The sequence below is a fragment of the Condylura cristata genome, unplaced genomic scaffold, assembly GCF_000260355.1.
Source record: "Condylura cristata isolate star-nosed mole 26May11 unplaced genomic scaffold, ConCri1.0 scaffold00035, whole genome shotgun sequence".
Lineage (NCBI taxonomy): Eukaryota > Metazoa > Chordata > Mammalia > Eulipotyphla > Talpidae > Condylura > Condylura cristata.
The window spans coordinates 406673-425782 of record NW_004567136.1 but is presented as its reverse complement, the minus strand read 5'-3'; the positions used below and the strand labels follow the sequence as shown (position 1 = coordinate 425782).

The 19110-nt window shown below is 34.6% G+C and overlaps 1 protein-coding gene across 1 annotated transcript in view; it reads right to left on the bottom strand.

The window, feature by feature from the left end:
- The window catches only part of DNAH14 (dynein, axonemal, heavy chain 14), a 127515-nt gene that overhangs the window by 58120 nt on the left and 50285 nt on the right, over positions 1–19110 (bottom strand). Inside the window, exons 34-45 of the mRNA XM_004692941.1 lie at positions 17716–17878; positions 15565–15654; positions 13702–13836; positions 12927–13127; positions 10290–10380; positions 8753–8961; positions 7747–7999; positions 5957–6041; positions 5086–5348; positions 4777–4893; positions 2198–2356; positions 976–1111 (exon numbers count right to left, since the gene is read on the bottom strand). Of these exons, the coding sequence (XP_004692998.1) occupies positions 976–1111; positions 2198–2356; positions 4777–4893; positions 5086–5348; positions 5957–6041; positions 7747–7999; positions 8753–8961; positions 10290–10380; positions 12927–13127; positions 13702–13836; positions 15565–15654; positions 17716–17878 (1902 nt within the window). The remainder of the gene's footprint in view (positions 1–975; positions 1112–2197; positions 2357–4776; positions 4894–5085; positions 5349–5956; positions 6042–7746; positions 8000–8752; positions 8962–10289; positions 10381–12926; positions 13128–13701; positions 13837–15564; positions 15655–17715; positions 17879–19110) is intronic.

Sequence of the window (19110 nt, the reverse complement as noted above, 5' to 3'; positions counted from 1 at the left end):
TCACCTCCGGGGCGGGGATCAAACTCATGCTGAAGTGGCTTTAGCTTCTTAGTGCTGTGCTTTAACCCGCTGCACCACCAGGGAGGGCCTATTCACCTTTATTTTAATGTGACTTGAACAAAAGTGGTATTGAGAATAAAGCAGATTGTTTCAAGATGTATTGTGAAGACAGACATACTTAAGTAGTAGCAAATTTGATGTTGGTTAGAGGGAAAGTGTTCACGCAGAGTGTCCATTTATGGAAGATGGGTTGGTGAGAAGAAAGGGAGAGGCTCATGGATGATTCCCAGGTTTCAGGCTTGAAAAATTGGGTTTCACTTATTGCAATGAGAAACACCAGAGGAAGAACAAGTTTGGAAGAGAAAGCAGAACTCATGTTGTGGCTATATCAATGTTAAGAGGCACAAGAGCTATCCAAATACATATGTCGCATCAGCAGTTAACATGAGCCTAATAATTACAAGGAAGGTTTAGCATGGGGCTCCCACAATTCCATCTTCTTATGCAATTCAAAAACAGTAGGATGGGCTAATATTTTAAAGGGATAGAATTTACTTTTTCAACTTATTTTTCAATTTAGATTTTGTTTCCCTTCGGGAATGACAGAGAGTTCTTTGTAAAGAATATTTTTATATTTGATAAGAAAGAATTATCTCTCTAGTACAACAAAACCAATTATATGTAGTACATTTAAGTACTTTTCCCATGAGGGAAAATAATTTATAGCTGTACTTTTCATGTAAAAAAATTGAATTTTTAAAAACTTAGTCATATTGAAAGTAAATGCAAGAAGTTCTCATTTTAAGTAATTATTAATCTAGTTATTAATATTTTAGAAAAGTAAAGATTATCTTCTTAATACCTTAGTAACTGCATTTTTATTTAACAGGTTTCTTTTTTAAAATATGGGACACTTACAAACTAAAGCAAACATTCTGTTTATCAGGCAAATTAAAATTAGAGTTTAATATATACAACCTTGTATTTTTAGTTTCACTATGTAAAAGGACTTCTCCTAAAGTTGATCCATATTTCACATCAAATGTTCCAAAATCCTCTAGTTTTTCAAGCATTTGGTTAATGGTAGTGGTTTTCCCAACGCCATAATCTCCTAAGAGAAAAAAATACATTAAGTCAGATTTACATTCAAGAAAATGAACAATGCTAATATATTAAAATTAAGCTTTAGTATTTTCTTTTATTTGAAAATTGTATTAAATTTATCTTTTTACTCTTCCCTAAAAAATAATGTAGTTAAGAGTAAACCAGGAACTTCATATGAAAACCACACAAATTATTTGATTATTATTTCTCTCTCTTAAAATCTAATGTTCATTTAAGCCTATCACAAATCATTTTGCTTACAACACAGCAAAACTATTTTACCACATGAAATTAATTTCCCTAAAATTTTTGACAACACAAACTTGATGATCATTTCCTTACTGTAACTTAACAGGGAGTTGGAGCTTTCCAACTCACCGAAAAGAAAGTAAAAGTTAGAAGTACCCTGAAGGGATCCATGGGTCATCTAAGAATTCTAACTTCATTTTGCTTGAATAATTTGAATATGGAACTGGCAAAAATATTATCATATTGTCTCCAGAGGCAACACAACAGAGAACTGGTAAAGAGAATCCACTGAACGGGTTGAAATAAATGTTGAAGGAAGAGCAGGAACTGCACTGAACTACTCTGTTGATAATGGGAAAGGATTGAAAAGTTTTATCATAGGGTTGAGAAATTGTGTATGTTATTTTTAGAAAATGAGGTAATTTCATTTTATCCTTTCTTTGATGCAGTACTGTGTGTAAATTCAATTAAGCCAGTCAACATTATTGCCATAAGGACCTTAGCCAGTAAGCCATGCAGCCATATGTGTGTATATATACATATATATATATACATACACACATACACACACATATATATATATAATTTTATATATATATGCATATATATGTATATATATATAAAATTCTGTTTCTGGATTTGTCTTGATATTAGTGAAAAGATGAAGAAGATTTATAATGTCCTGGGTTGTCACCAATGATAAAAATATATATATATACATCAATTTTGTCACAAAATTTAGAGCATATTTTCCCCCCTTATAAAGTACAAATAAATTGGTTAGGCTGATTGATTAATAAGCCACTTAACTCTGAAATTCTCCCTCCTTAGATATTTTCAATACCTGTGAGAAGTACAGGACAGGAATTCTTTAAAAGAAGGTTTATGAGAAAAGAAAGACATGTTGTTTCTCTGGTAGCAGTAAAGTTCATGTTCTCTCCATACTCTGCTATCTTCAAGAGATTTTCACTGTATCCTTGAGGATCAGCTAGTATTAAAGTTCCTAAATTAAAATTTAAAAATGTTTCAATTTCTTAATGTATTACCCATAACATACCAATAATATTCTTCAATAAAAATGCTTGATGGGAAGCAATCCTCAGAGAAATGGAGACACATCACCTTACTTTATCCTATAAAAAGCTGTTAAGCTTTGAACTGACCCAAGGAACAGAATCAAAAACCCAAAACCAAAAATAAATTCACATATATACTTATATTTAATTCATGACAAATGTGTCCCAACCATACAACTGACAAAGGAGTGTCTCTTAAACAATAGTCTTGTTAGACTGGATAGCCACATGTTAAGGAGCGAAGCTGAGTCCCTCTAGCTCCATCTGCATAAAAATTAATTCTAAATGGTTAAAGACTCACATATAATATCTGCAAGAAAAAAATCTGCAATAGAAGAAAATACTAGCAATGTGTTTCATGATTTTAATGATAAAGGTGTTTTCAGAAATTTGGCCTTGATACCAAGATAAATAAAAGCAAACATAAACAACAGGGGTACCTCGAATTAAAAAGCTTTTATACAATGAAAGAAAATGCACCCCACTGATGGGAGAGAATAGTTACACATTACAAAACTCCTAGGTGTTAATATGCAAGATATACAAGAAGCATATATCATTATGCATTCCTTTCAGTTGTATAATTTTTTTTAAAGATTTATTTATTTGTGCATACAGAACTGGGGTACAGGCCAGAGACTCAGGGGTGGTGAGAGGATCCACCAGAGACAGAGTGGGGAGCAGAACAGGCAGATTAAGGAAGTACACTGCTGAGGGGAGCAGCGGGCGGGTCAGGAGAGGTCTGCCACACCATGTGGTCACCTCCGGAGCAGGCGGGAATCGAACTCATGCGGAAGTGGTTTCAGCTTCTTAGTGCAGTGCTTTAACCCACTGAGCCACCAGGGAGGGCCTCAGATGTATAATCTTAAAGAAGCTGCAAGTTCACTCTGTTCACATGCCATTGTGTTGAACTGGGTCACGTGGCCATATCTGGGTATAAAGGAGGTTTAGCTGATGACCAAGTACCAATGACTCTTCTATGGATCAAGAGTCAGGAAATAATGAGAATTGACTCACAAGTAGTCTGTGCCACACAAGTATCCACAAGAAAGGTATATGAAAAGATAAGTGAAGGTCAACTTAATACAATACTGCTAATTTATATTATTATTAATTGATTTCTCCATCATTTTACATTTAATTCATCAAAGTCCTATTTTCCCATTTTGTTACTAAAAAAAGAAATATGTTTCCCTATATCCCTACACAGTGAATATGGCCTACACATTAGAATATTGCTATATTAATACACATGGAAAATTTGTTGAACATTTAAACATACTGAGTTTTTAAAAATATCCCCTGATGACAGACTAGATTAGAAATACTCTTTGGAAATAAAAAGTGTTTTTAGGTAAAAAAAAAATCTTAGTCATAAGAGGTGATTTTTGAAGCATGTGAAGGATGTGACATTTAGATTATTGTTAAAGATAAGAGTTTGAAAGCTGGGGGTGGGGGGAGTTAATTTCTTCTAAGTATTTCATCAGCTGTTAGGGTTAGTTTAGACAAAAGGAAGTAATGTCTTAGATTGGAGAAAAGACCTCTGGTTTCCACAGGCACATTTATGTTAGTGCCAACACTGAGTTATTTTATACTTAGCTTTTAGCACTACATAGATACATTTCAGAAATATTTTAAATACAGCTACATACGACAAATATTGTTCAACAGAGCCTGGTATTTCCAACTGAAATTAATTCTCTTAGACCTTTCTGTATGTCTCATGATTTTGATATAGCTGGTTGCTTTCTGAGAGAAAATCTTACAACCAAATTTTGAAATTCTTTGATGAGGAAATCCTGTCCTCAAAGTTAATTCAGTTCAGTTTGCATTTATTGAATTTCTCATATTTACAAGAACACTACATGAAATTCAGTGATTAAGTTTCTGTCTCCAACTTCAAAGTACAATTGTTTATATACTTTTTTCTCTTGTAGAAAGAGAAGATTAAACAATAATGTATACATATATTTGGTAAGTTATGTTTATACTTCCTAATTAGCAATTTCCTTCACAACCAAATATAGTTTGTGTATGCTTTGCCACTTTAGAAGTGGTTTTTTCTCTTTTCTACTTTCAAAAATGTTTGCTGATTAAAATGATCAATATTTCCACTAGTAATACTTTTAGTGAAGTATAGCTTTACAATGTATAAGAGCCTGAATCAAATAATGTTCCAACTTTCTCAGAAAATAATATTCAAAGGTTATTTTTAAAGGGACATGTTTTGTAAGTATAGTATCTAAACAGATTTCTACAAAAGCTTTGAATACATTAGTCCTCAAAGTTGCTGACATAACTACCTATGTATAAATGTAGACATGAGTAGGAATGTTGTAATCATTACCTCTTTGAATTGTTGTTTGAATATTAGGAAGTAATTCTGACCATGGTATGAATTCACATTGCTGTATATCCACAAAATATCCAAAGACAGAACATTCACCAGTTGGTAGGTTGATGTCTACATACGGAAAATATAAATCAATAAATCCAAGTAAGAAAGATGTACATTTATGGAATGTTTCACTAGGATATGATATTTATCTGGAAGCTATGGTTGAAGTGATATTCACCAAGTGTATATCTGTAAAATAGGTTTAATGAATATAAGCCCAATGATTAAAGAGCTTCAAGGTAATATTCTAAAATAAGCATAATTGGGTATCTCCCTCCCTCCAAAACTTACTTATCTGCGGATTGTATTCAAATAATTCATGAACGAGTTTGTCAAAATCACTGGTTACTTTTGCAAGAGAAGCATATTCAAAACCAGAATACAAAAGTATATCATCTTCATGTTCATCTTCACGTTTTAAAGTTCCTCCAAATGCCCACGTAAATGCAAACACATAAAGCTTTTGAATCATTGCTTTTAATTTATCAGGATTTTCCTCCAGATTTCCTGCATTTTCAGTCCTGGGGTAGAAATATATATGAAAGAGTGAAAGGGTGAAGGTTTCAAGATATACAGGGAAGCCATTTGCCTTTGTGACACTGTATAAATAATTCTGAGTGTAAACATGCAGCATGTAAGACCCACAGTGACTCTCCTGCCCTGCAAAAATGGAAGTAATCTAGCACTCTGGTTTCTATCATTACAATTTATTGAGCACATACTAAATACTAGGTATTATTCTAGAGACCTAGCACATCACATGACTATTCCAGGTGTATAATTGAGAAAAGCAAATCGCAAAAATATTGAGTAATGGGTTCTAAATTTCTCTACTGATAAATAACACATTCATGAAATAAACTCCTATCATTTCTATTCTTTTCTAAAATTTGTATAATTTGGACAAATGCATTCATATTGTTCATAGAACTCAGCATCAAAATTTGGTGCTCAATTATTCAATAAAAGGACTCTCGGTTGGGATATAATTAATTCAAATGGGTTTTGAGATTAGGAAGTCACTGAGTTATTGGCTTATTGACAGGTAATCAAGCTGTCACAGGCAACCCTGTATATGAATATTTGGTATCTTTTGGGGACTAAAATGTTTTGAAAGAATGTAGCTGACCTCTTTTCGGTATCTTCAAATTTGATAGACGCTTCTGAAGATGGAGAATTTGTCCCTTCAATCGAAATGCTTTTCAAATCTTCACCTTAAAAGGAAAAGAAAAATTTTCTAGAATTAACAACAGACCTAAGATTTAGCAGGTTAGTTAATTAAGTGAGCTTAATTAAGCTTGTAACATTGTTCATTTGTGAACTGTCATAGAACTTCTGGTATCCAGAGATAACTAGACCATATTGGACATAACTTCCTAAGCAAAAGAAGAGCAGAAAATGCTCTTGATTGTCTAAATCAATCCTTATTTATTAAGTATAAATCTGCAAATTTTTGTGCCTTCATTCTGTTCTGACATATTTTTGTAAGTTTGATCCAAAATACAAATTTCAGAACATTTAAATGACACCACCAAATATGGTGCCTATTACAAACTAAATAATAAATGGATATTTACTCTAACTTTTTCCTAGCTTCTTCCACTGATCAGCTTATTTTCAGTCTTTTTTATTATAGAATTTCAAGTTATAAACTTCCTTCTGAATTACCTGTAAGCTTTGAAATATATATTTTTTCCTATATGTCTTTATTATCTACCTCTCCAGATTACAGACTTCATTATGGCTAAGACATAGTCTTGGAGGAAAAATTATCTCACTCAACCTTGGTTATACATTACATATAAAACCCAAAGCAAAAAAGCTTAAATAAATAACTTATGAGAAATCTTTAAAAAATAAACACTGTAGACACATCTTCCTTGAGAAGACAAGGCACTCAGTCAGCCATTATTATCTTCTTATCTAAAGATGAGACTAGTAAATACATACATATAAGTATATAAGTTGTTATACTTATTCCCATTATCTTTTTCTTATGAAAAACTGCATTCTTGACAATTTTATTTACGAGATGGGTAAAGTGATTTCCCACAATATTGGAAGTTTTGTTTTAAACATTCTAAAGACTGTAGACTCTAAATATTTCTTTTAGGATCCTAGACTTATTTAAATGCTATAGAAAATGGCATTGTTCATTTGATGATTTATACTAAGTTTTATGTAGAAGGTTCTTTGACCAACAATATTATAATAATTAACTCACTACTTGGTTTATTAAATCCTGGTCCTGATCTTTCACTGCCCTCCACCTACAAGAAGTACAAATTTTTTTGTATGCAATTCAAGAGGCCTTCTGAGAAGGGTTGCTAAGATATCTAACTACGATTATTGGTTTGCTTATTTCACACTGTTTGGCTAACACGGGGTAGGCTCTACAATTAAGCTATACAGAAAAGATTTTGAATCTATCCAGTTCTATAAAAAAACCTACCAAATTGTAGCAGATAGGAATGTTCTACTTTCGCATAGTGAGGAAAACCTGTATACTGGTTTTAATCATTTGGACTTTTCTTTCTTACATTTTACTATTTCTATGTTCATACTTTTGCATGATTACAGCTCACCCCTAGGATTCTGGATAGATGTTTCCCACTATTTCTATCTCTGAGAATCTTTAAAACAGTAACATTTAAAACAGCATTCTTCCCTAATATGGACTCTAAAAATTCTTTAAACTCATTTTCTTATTATTCTCCAACACTTAATTTGTATCATTTTACTTTATTAATATGCTCCTCTGTAACTGAGTTTTAGTTGTACCATGTTATGTCTGCTGTTGTAAACTAAAAATTCCTGACTTTATTTTCTTTTATAAAATCTAATAAGGCATGATAAATAGTTGGCACTTACAAGCTCAGCTATTGCATCTTTAATATGGTTTAGAGAATGAAAACTCACTTTGTCCAAAGCCTCCATTTTTACAAATAAATTCAAAGAAAGCATCAAGAATTCTGCAGAGGCTTATAACGATAGTTATGTCCTGTACAGGAAATGGCTGAAATGTCCTGTTTTTCTTTATAAACTGTAGTCCACTTGTGATGCTATTTTTCATTATGAACTCAAGATAATCCACTCCTGACTGGCTCATAACTTTAGAAGTCTTCACAAGCCATGACTTAATATAAGGCTCCCATCCCAGATCAACAGGGTCCTAACAACAAAAGTATCAGATCATTTTATGTAAATCAATAAAAAATACAGTATCCTCCTACTTTTCTTACTATCTCCCCACTTCACAATTGTCCCCTGGCAATCATGATTTAGAATTATCATTCAGTAGAGGGCAAGTTTATCAAAAAGTGTTACCTTTCTCCTTAAGTTATTGGTGATTTTTAATCATAGTCTTTAAAATCAAGCAACTAGGTGCCAGCTAAGGAAGAGAACTATGTGTGCATTCAGAAAAACTGCTTCCCAGATGGTCAGCACTGTGCTTAGCTATATTTATTGTATTACATTAAGGAGATTAGAACATAGAGCTGATCTAGTCTAACAATTCATTTTATTTATAGTAAACATGTATTATTTATGTCTTCAAACCTCCTCACCACTCTTTTGATAGTGTTTCATGAGTCCTGAGAGTATGGAGAGAGTGTAAAAAGGATAATCTGTCCTCTTTTGGGTAAAGAACTTACACTAGAAGCCAAACTCCACCACTGAAAGTATGACTTATAGGTGTGTAAATAACTAATAACACTCCATTTACTTTGTAGTCTTAATAACAGTATTAATAACAGTATTACGTTAATTATGTCCATATTCATTTCTGGGTTAAGAGGCTTTAAGGGATCAACATGCTGGATACAGATAAAAAAAAAAAAGCACAAAAATTTCTGTAAAATAATAACTGATCATTATCCTAGACAATGTATTTTCTTTGTTAAGAAATTTGTTTTTGAAAACTCACCATGTAGACTATTGCACACCGACTAACAATAGCAGGACTAGCCTGGGAGAGAGTATCCGCTTCAAATATCACTCTCATTTTTTCAGTTAACGCTATTCTCTCACTGTTAGCTAGGCACAACATTCTAGTTTCACCTAGCATAGAGTTGATATTTTCTACCCAAGAGGCATCCACCGGGCCATCTAAGACAATCCACTGCCAATCGAAATCTAGAGAGAAAAGTATTTTTAATGTAACAGAATGATCTCAGTGTTCTTTCATTACATTCTTGCACATTTTCTATTTTCTTTAGAAAATATCCATCAGTATCTTCTTTAAATGAAAAATGATAACCTAGAAAACACTAGGGTGGATGTGTTTATATGTAGTCTTTAGTATCTATTAAAATGAACAAACATGTATACCTCATACTTAGTAATACATTAGGCATTGCTTTGATAGTCTTAGGTTGCTTAAAATTTTGGATAAGAAACTGATCTATAAATGTATCATTTGCATAATGATATAGTTGGTGAATTTCTCTCTGCCATCCAGAAACATATTTAAGATAACTATTTCTAGGAAACAGCAAACAGAAATAAGAGCCCAATGGAAAAGAAGGAAATAAACGGAGGAAAATAAAATAAAATAAAATAAAATAAGGAAATAAAAAGAAGGGTATTTCACGTCGGGACCCCACTTACATCTCTTTCCACATTTATACCACCCCCCCACCGTGCTCCATTTGTTTTAGAAATTATTGATCAGGAGGCAGGGCCTGAATGTTTACGACGGACAGAGATAAAAGGTAAGCCCCTGTGTGATGATAAAGATGGGACACAGGTGAATGGGGATTACAACTGAGGAGGAAAAAAAAAAATACACAGTATGAAGAATGGTTTAAAACTAAAAATAAATAAATAATAATAAGGAAAAAAAAAAAAAAGCAGCATCCCTGATGATGAAGCACCCGGGCAGAACAGGAGAACAGGGCACAGCGCAGCCACCCTGCCAGGACGCGTGCTGATGGCTGAAATACATGTCCTGGCCACTGGGCAACCCAGCTCCTGCTCGGGAGCACAGCCGCGCACACGCTCTGCTCCGCGCCACCGCGCAGAGGACGCCCTTCCTTCTAGATGAATCTGCCTGGGCGTGTGACTCGGCCTGGGATTGTCCAGGCTGTCTGGAGCCCTGCTTCCAAGAATAGACTATTGTAGTCGCTACTGCTGCCACTCACACCAGCCTTTAAGATGCTGCCTTCAACAGATCGTTGGCTCTTGGGAGACAAAATGGTCCTTTATTTTCTGAAAGATCTATGTAAGTCCAAGCATTTATATAACATAGCTACATATGTTACACACACACATACACACATTTGTATGTATAAGTAGTATAATGTGTGGTAATACTGAACAAATTTAAAATAAACACGTGAGAAAAATACAAATAGTACAAGAGCAAAATATTACTAATTGATAAAATGTTCTTAAAGACATAAGTAAAGCTCTCATTGGTTCATTTTATCTTCACCTTTACCAAATTTAATTTTAATACTTACTCTTACTTTCTGGAATTTTAACACCTTTCTCTATCTTCTCAAAAACAGTATCAAGACTATTTGCTGTTTCCACCGATTGAAGTTTGAAAACCTAAAACATGCAATCAATTATGTTACATTTTTTATTTGATTTTCCCTTACAACTCAAATGGACTATATTTCAATATACTTTTCTTGAATGAAGTAAGTATGAAAGGCAGATTATTCTATAGCTGAAATATCAACACAGCCAGCACAGAATACTATATCAGAGTTGTAACTTCAGGTTATTTCCTTTTAGAAAATACATTTTCGTTTGCTGTTTCTTCTAGAGTGCATGATTATTGAATGATGCTTTAATAATGTAACAAAGCACAAGAAGATAAGCACTGCCCAAGATGCTGCCAGAGAAGGTTCCCTGCTTCATTCTGCCCAGTAGCACCCAGAAGTGAAGCAAACAGAGAGAGTCCCGTGGTTTGGGACAAAACAGAAGCGCCTCTTGGACACCAGAGACCAGCACAGACTACACAGACGGCCAAGCAGGAGGCCGCTCCTGGAGAGCCGGGTCTGGGGACCGAGCTGTGGTGAGAACTGCGGACCTGCTGCTCAGTCACTGACCCTGGCGGGGGCGGGGGCACAAAACGTGGTGGTGGCAGGCACCTCGTGAGGGGAACCACCTCTGGAGAAACTGGCGCGCTTCTCATAGCTGGGCCCTGTGAAAAGAACACGGACGGTGTGTGGGGCCCCTCCCGGCCTGTACTGACCTGTGAAGGGCACTGATAGAATAAAGACACAGGCCTGAAGTCGGGAACCCCAGAGAGGAGGGATTTCAAGGGCGCCAGGAACAAAAGTTAGCTCCCCTCTCCAGTGCGTTTAGCCCAGCAGAGAGGCCTTTCAAACCCCTCCCTAACCTCTGACTCAGCAGCTACAAGATCACATCTCCAAGCAAAAAAAAATTAAAATCACATGAAAGAAAACTAAAATCACATGAAACTACATTGCCAGCCCATGGGAAAGTAGTAGTACTTCAAATCTCTAAGTGACCGCCTTAGATGCCTTGAAGAAATAGAGAAATCTAAAGCAGCAAAATGGGCAGACAAAAAAAAAAGAAGAAGAAGAAAAAGAAAGAAACATGATTCCCTAAGGCCACAAGACAATGTGAAATAAAAGGAGGAAATAAATTTGTAAGTCCAACACTAAAGAAAGTGACTATTTTTGTTTTCCTATCAGAGAGAGTTCAAACTTGCCATAATAAAGTTAAAGGGAGAGAGAAAAATGCAGAAAAGCAAGTCACAGTGATACAGGGAGAATGAAGTTAAGGCAAGTATTCTCTAAAGGCAAGTAGCCCTAACTTCACTCAGAAAAGAGAAAAACTGACATACAACAAAATTCAGAAAAGCGAATGACCTGAGAAATAAAATTAGTGAACATAATGTCAGCAACATAAATATCCTGTTATTTGAGAACTTTAAAATGTTTTTTTTTCTTTACTTCAAAGAAGAAATGACAAAATAGCTACAAACAAAATTCTAAAAGAGAACACTAGTGAAAAGAAACTAGCTCTTCTGGATATTAAAATATATTATAAAGCTATAGTAATTAAAATTGTATTATTTTGTTATTTAAATAGGGAGGCAGAAAAAAGAGTGTAGAAATGCCTACATAAATATTGCATTTGTAATCATTTTATGGTGGAAAAGTGATTAATTTTCCATTGTGTCAGAACAATATTCCATCTGAGAAAAAATTCATTTATACCAAAATAAATTACAGAAATCTAAAATTTAAAGGTGTTTATTTTGTTTACAGTTAAGTAACCTATGATATTACCAGAATAATCTGAGAATAGGGAAAGCTGTAACTGAAAAACTAGAATATACAAAAGAATGTATTAATAAGATTATTTTCATGGACTGCAGAAAATAAGTATGGCAATGTTTAAAAATAATTACTGTTTAATACAGAAAACATTCTCAAGTCAATATCAAAAGTAGCCACAACCTAATCAAATTTTTTTTCCTTAGAATAAGTTATTAGAGTAGATATTTAAGTTAAAAGAAATATCATTATAATTTCAATATGCAGCCCTTAAGTTTTTCCAAGATATACATGAACTTCTATTTCACAGCCTTGTGATTAAGGAATATCATTAGAAAAACTTTTCTAGTATGTTTGGTTCAAAATATCATCTTTCTGTTAGTATACTTTAGTTAATGAAATGTACTAGTAATCTCTACTCATTACTAACCATAAACACAAATTTCCAAGTGAATTTTTTCTATTCATATTTATTAGTTGATAAATTTAATGTCAAACATTTCGTCCACTATTATTGAAGTGTTTCATACCCCATTATTTGTAAGGTAAACTGGTGATGCCAGAATCACTAGGTCATCCTCCACTTACAGATAATCCACTCTGTATGCCTCTACGCAACTATTCCTTAGCTTCATTCTATCATTTATGGACCATTTTTTAAAAATGATATATTTTCTGGCTTTTTTATACCTTGTCATTTTTCTTTTTTTTTTCAAATTGACCCTATTTTAAATTTATTTTTATGTGGATAAGTAATAATTCTCTAATAACAATATTTAGATAAACAATAAGACAATCCCCAATAATCAAATAAAAATACTCATTCCACCCTAAACTTACATTAGATTTGTGTAGCCCTAGGAGAAAGTGTTTCTTTGAGAATTTTTCAGTGTTCGAATGCACATAATTTCGAACTGTTGCTGACAATAATCCATCAGTCCATTGCATAGTATTAGACTCCAAGTATCCATATAATTCATTAAGACTGATACACTTTGGATTTAAAACACAAACATCTACTTTTCCTTTTCTTCCTGTAACCTGAGAAAAATCCATTGTAGTTTCGATAGTACAACTACTTGATTTTTTTTGTGCATTGTTATTACCAAAGGACTTTTAGGAGTGATCTTTTACCACAAAGAAAGATTCTAATAAGGGTAGCAATTTGAAAGGAACAGAAAAAATGAACTTATTGAGTAAAATTAGCCGTAACAGTCAAATGATTATTTCTTAAAACTGTTAAATATTGTAAATGCTGTTGTTTTTAAAAATGGGGGGAATCCATGTGCCTCACCCAAGAACACACATATGACCTGAGATGTAGTGATCTGGAAGGAGAATTGAAGATAAATGTAAGGGATAGTTTTTATTTGCAACATTTTAACAAGCTTTGTGCTGGCTGAAGAACTGCTGTCTGGTCAGGTCTGTCTCAGATTTCTGGCAGGAAAAATGGCAGCACTTCTTGTGCAGCAAAAAGATTACAGCCCCTCAGAAGCTGAAGATGAGCGATTATGGGTAGAGACATAAAATAGACCAGAGAGACATAACGGTAGGAATTGGTGGGAAATTAATAATAAATATGGAATCGAGAAATATTTTATTTTGCAGAAGTTACCTGTGAATCACTTTGTAGATGTTCAAATGACAAGAAATCGACAACTGGTAAGTATATTAATGCTTTTTCTAAAATTCTTCTGACTGTTGTCTTTCCTCCACCTGTTGGGCCCACTAACATCACACCAACATAATTCTAAAAAAAAAAAAAAATGGATTTTTATGGTTTTGTTCTAGTTTACTGATGGTTCCAGAAAACTGAAACCTGCAGGCTCTTACTTACAAGTATGTCTAAAACTATGAACTATATTTATGAACTCTTTCAAGTTATCATTCAAACATTATACTTTTGATGCTGTATTTAAGTTAATGTTAAAATGGCCAGGGCCTATGGAACCAAATGGATTTGGTTCCAGGACCTGTCAGATTAATCAGAGTAGTCAATAGGGGGCTTACTACTGTGGAAATTCATCAGGAGCCAAGGTTAAAAATAAGGCATAAATGTTGTTGGGATGAACTCTTTCAATATCACTGCCATTTACACAGAACCTCTGAGCAGAGGCAGGAAACGCTTTCTTTAGAACTGTCTTTTTAAGAATGCTTATTTAGCAAACAATTTGAGAGGACAGAGATAATGGCTATCAAGACTAATTTATTTTCTAGAATACAGTTGGAATTTAATAAAATGTCTTCTTCTTGAACAAAGGCTGGAAAAGTTTGCTGGTAGTACCTTTACAAGACTGGAAGATTTCTAATTTGGGGTTCTGCTGATCAAGCTATCTGAATTACTCAACAGTTGATTATACAAGAAAATAATAAAAATAGCAAAGATGGAAAATCACGATGAGGCACCAGACATGCTACATGAAAATTAGACTTTGGCATATTAGGTATATTAAGCTACTGGAAGTTTTAAAGAAATATAACATTCAGATTTTTCAAAAGTGGAAAAATTCAAATATCTAAAGGTTTTTTTAATTTAAAAATATCTTTGAGATAGGATAGAAAAAATTTCCAACATTAAAACACAACCATGAGGGCCCTCCCTGGTGGCGCAGCGGGTTAAAGCCCAGCACTAAGAAGCTTAAGCCACTTCCGCATGAGTTCGATCCCCGCCTGCCCTGGAGGTGACCACATGGCGTGGCAGACCTCTCCTGACCTGCCCGCTGCTCCCCTCAGCAGTGTACTTCGTCGACCTGCCTGTTCTACTCCCCACTCTGTCTCTGGTGAAGCCTCTCACCCTCCGCATCTCTGGCCCGTACCCCAGTTCGGTATAAATAAATAAATCTTTAAAAAAAAAAAACACACACAACCATGAAAAAGGTGAATAGGTTTTCCTGTATTAACAATGGTTCCTGCATAATTGAACACCATGCTATTTCTAAAAATCCAAGGCAGAGAATGTATTTACAATGCATATACACAATAAGAAATATGGTATAAAAGTGCACAATGAAAATTCTACATACTTACTATGAAAAAAACAAATAACCCAATTGAAAATGAGTAAGTTACACAATGTGGCAATTCATGGGAAACTCACATGGCTAGTACACATTTAAAAGCACCTGCAATTTTACTACTAATCAGAGAAATGCATAGTTTGATAGTTTCCCAAATGTTTCATTCATGGAGAGCAGGAAAAGTCAAAAAAGGTGTAGCAATGAAATGCAGAATATTTTATACAACATTTATAGGACTTCTCTTACTTACAATTATGCATTAAGAGGGAGTAAGTGAGTAAGATTAATCTGTTGAAAGTTAAGCCAGGGTCAAGTAAGAAACCCTAAAGAGTTAGTTATACACTCCTTTAATTTAAAGAAAATTATAATAGTTGTCATTCATTATTATTGTTTTGCTTCTTTCGTCAGTCTATTAAAACACAGGAAAGCAAAGAAATGTTAACACACCATTCTTTACTTACCTGAAGTTGATCATAAAACTGCATGATTTTCTCCTTCTGAGCTGGCCATTGTTGTAAGCCCAATTGTTGGGTTGCAATATCTATTACTTTCTAAAAGAAAATAAATGTATTAATCTAAAATGCATTGCAAATTAAACTCAACATACAGTCCTACAAATGTTCCTTAACTAGGTTCCAAATACTGCACTTCAAGACTGTTCTTAATTTTTTAGTCCACAACCTGACAATGATGAGAACTATTATTACTTTCCCTTTAAAAAACAATCCATACAGCACTTCCAAAAGAAAGCTCACCTTCTGCTTTTTACAGAAAATGCAACGTACCAACAAAGCACAGCTTTAAAGCATTCAAGACAGAGCTACAAGCAAATAACAATCAAAAAGGCTAGGAAGGCCAACTGACACATTTATTACATTATACAGATGCCTAATTAAAATAAATAATAAGAATAGAAATGGATATTATATGAGGATGAAGGGCCTAATACAAAAAGAAGATACAATACTTACATATGCATCAAATGATGGAAAATAATCAAATGATGGAAAATTGACATACAGCAATTATTAATACAACTAAAGATACTGACAACAACACAATAATACCAGGGATTTAATAACCACCTTTCAAACATCAACTGCTTACCAAAACTTTGCTCTTTTTGGTTTGAATTGACCCATTTAGTCTTAGCTGGGGAGTCCCAAAGGACTCCACCCACAGGCCCTAATAAAGGCATGTGTCCCTAATCTGGCGTATTCATGTTCTCTGTCTACACCCGGATTTGACCTCCCCACGTGGCACCTCAAGGCATGCAGAGTGTGCTTCTTCTAGGCTCTGTGACTCACAGTCCCTCCATTTCTCTTGGGGTCTTTTGTTGAACTGTGGCTCACCATATGCACACTATGCTCCACTAAACAAAGGTTAATTTTCTTGAAAGAGTCATATCAAATGGACACAAATGGAACTCTGTACCTTAAATCTGTAGTTGACAAAACATTTTATCATGTGTATATGAAATATTGATAAATATTACTTTAAGACAGGCCATAAAAATCTAAATTACTTTTTTTTTAAGATTTATTTATTTGTACATACAGAACTGAGGTACAGGCCAGAGGCTCAGGGGCGGTGAGAGGCTTCACCAGAGACAGAGTGGGGAGCAGAACAGGCAGATCAACGAAGTACACTGCTGAGCAGCGGGTGGGTCAGGAGAGGTCTGCCGCGCCATGTGGTCACCTCTGGGGCAGGCGGGAATCGAACTCATGCGGAAGTGGCTTTAGCTTCTCAGTGCAGTGCTTTAACCCACTGCGCCACCAGGGAGGGCCAAATTACATTTTTTTAAAAAATGATTTATTTATTCATGCACACAGAACTGGGGCATCGTGAGAGGATTCACCAGAGACAGAGTGGGGAGTACAACTGGCCAACTGATGGAGCAGCGGGCGGGTCAGGCGAGGTCTGCCACACCATGTGGGTCACCTCCAGGGCGGGGATCGAACTCATGCTGAAGTGGCTTTAGTTCCTTAGTGCTTTGCTTTAACCCACTGTGCCACCAGAGAGGGCCCCTCAATTACATTTTTAAGAGTAAAGATAATGCCCTTTGATAATAATGCAAAACTAGAGATTAGTAACAATTAAAAAATGAAAGGCCCCCTACCAAGAAATTAAAAATATGAAAAACTCAGTTTAACAGTATACTTAGGACTAAAGGAAGTGCTAGCTATGGTATTCTGGAAAAGAGTAATCTTGTATGAAAACACTGAATTTATAACTAAAGCAGTGCTTAGAGGAAGTTTTATAGCTTTATATGATAACAAGTTATTTACGTTTTATAGTCTTTGTCCTAACTCTGATCTCAAAGTACTATTTTAAAGTTGGAGAAGTAGACATGACTATTCCCCATTGAAAACTGAATAAACTCAGGGAAAAAAATATGTTATAGCTTCCTTTTCCTAAAGGTACATAGCTTTACTCTTTCCAGTCAGCTGTAATGCACTGTGAAGGAAATGTATCTCTAAGTGTCTCATCCCCCAAATTAAATATATGATGAGTATTTCAGGAAGAACTTTCTTATCTTTAATCTACATTTAGCTTCTTAATTGACATCCCACATCTAAATCATTTGTGATGGTTTTCAAAGTCCTCGTTACCTCCAAGGTGATTAAATTTACTTTTGAAACTGTCCTTTCATGAAAGATATCTGCTATAATTTTTTTGAAAAGTGGAACATCTTCAGGAAGAAATTTTGGCAAAATAGCCTCTCTCAGAACATCAATAATGATCATTGCTTCCTCTGTTTCCGAAAGATTGTCACTGATGTTACTTTAATGGGACAAGAAAACAAACAAATTAGCAAATATACTATAATATGTGGAACATTAAAGATCATTAACATTCATTTTTAGAGGTGGCTATCCCTACATGCATCTCTACTCTCCTTCCCTGCAAGGCAGCAACGTGGTTGGATAAGGTTAACCTGGTCCCCACCTCTACGTGTAGCCCTGACTGACCTAGAACAGTCAGGGTCATACCATGCCCCAGCCACTGATTCGGGAAGGGGCGCTGCACCCACAATGCCTTACAGCTGCAAATAATAGAAACCGATTGGGCTGGTTCCAAATGAAATGTAAGTTTATTGAACTCTCTAGGAAGGCCGGACACCTAGGCTTTCAGGCTAGGAAGCTGGGAACAAGGGCCACAGAACTGGTCCTGTGGAGCCATGATTGCTCCAGCCTGGGTCCACAAAGCCGTGCCTGATGTGCCAATACTACTGATGCTGGCACTAGAGATGTTCACTATCCCCGCTGTTTTGGTAACTGACCATAGTTAATGACCAACATGATTTTGTGTGTGTGTATGTGTCTGAGTACTTTTGAATTAGGAATTTTGCTTAATTCTTTAAGCCTTTCATTAATCTTTTCAATAGCCTCAGAAGTAGGGAGAGTGATATTCAGGAAAAATAAATGACAAGCCCAATGTCATATAGTTTGTAAGTGTCTGAACTAAGATTCAATGAAATTTCAGATTTTAAACTTCTTTTTTGCAACCACTATTATGATTTTGTAAATTTAATTCATCATTCATTTTCTCCATGTACCACACAAATGATATAATAATCTATTTTTCCTTCTCCTTATGACTTATTTTACTAAACCTAATAATACTTTGCTTGTTTAGTTTTCCCAACACATTAATTAAAAAATCTGTTCTTGCCTTCCTAATTTATGGTAACTAGATACCCAATGCATATCATCCTATTTCTGGACTTTCTATCTTATTCCAAAGGTTTGCCTTCCTACTCATAAGCCAGTGTCATAACGATTTCATTATTAAGCTTTATGTCTACTAAAGGTTGATAATATGTCTTAATACTGGAACATTTCTCTTCCTTTGTGCTTGTTTTCAATATTTTTCATACTAGTCTAATAGCTGATTTTTCTGTGTGAACTTTAGGATAAGCTAGCATATCGATAAAAACATTTAAAAAATAATGCTATTTAGTATTTAAACCATTAAAATGTTAAATCTTTTAAGGTATTGTAGTA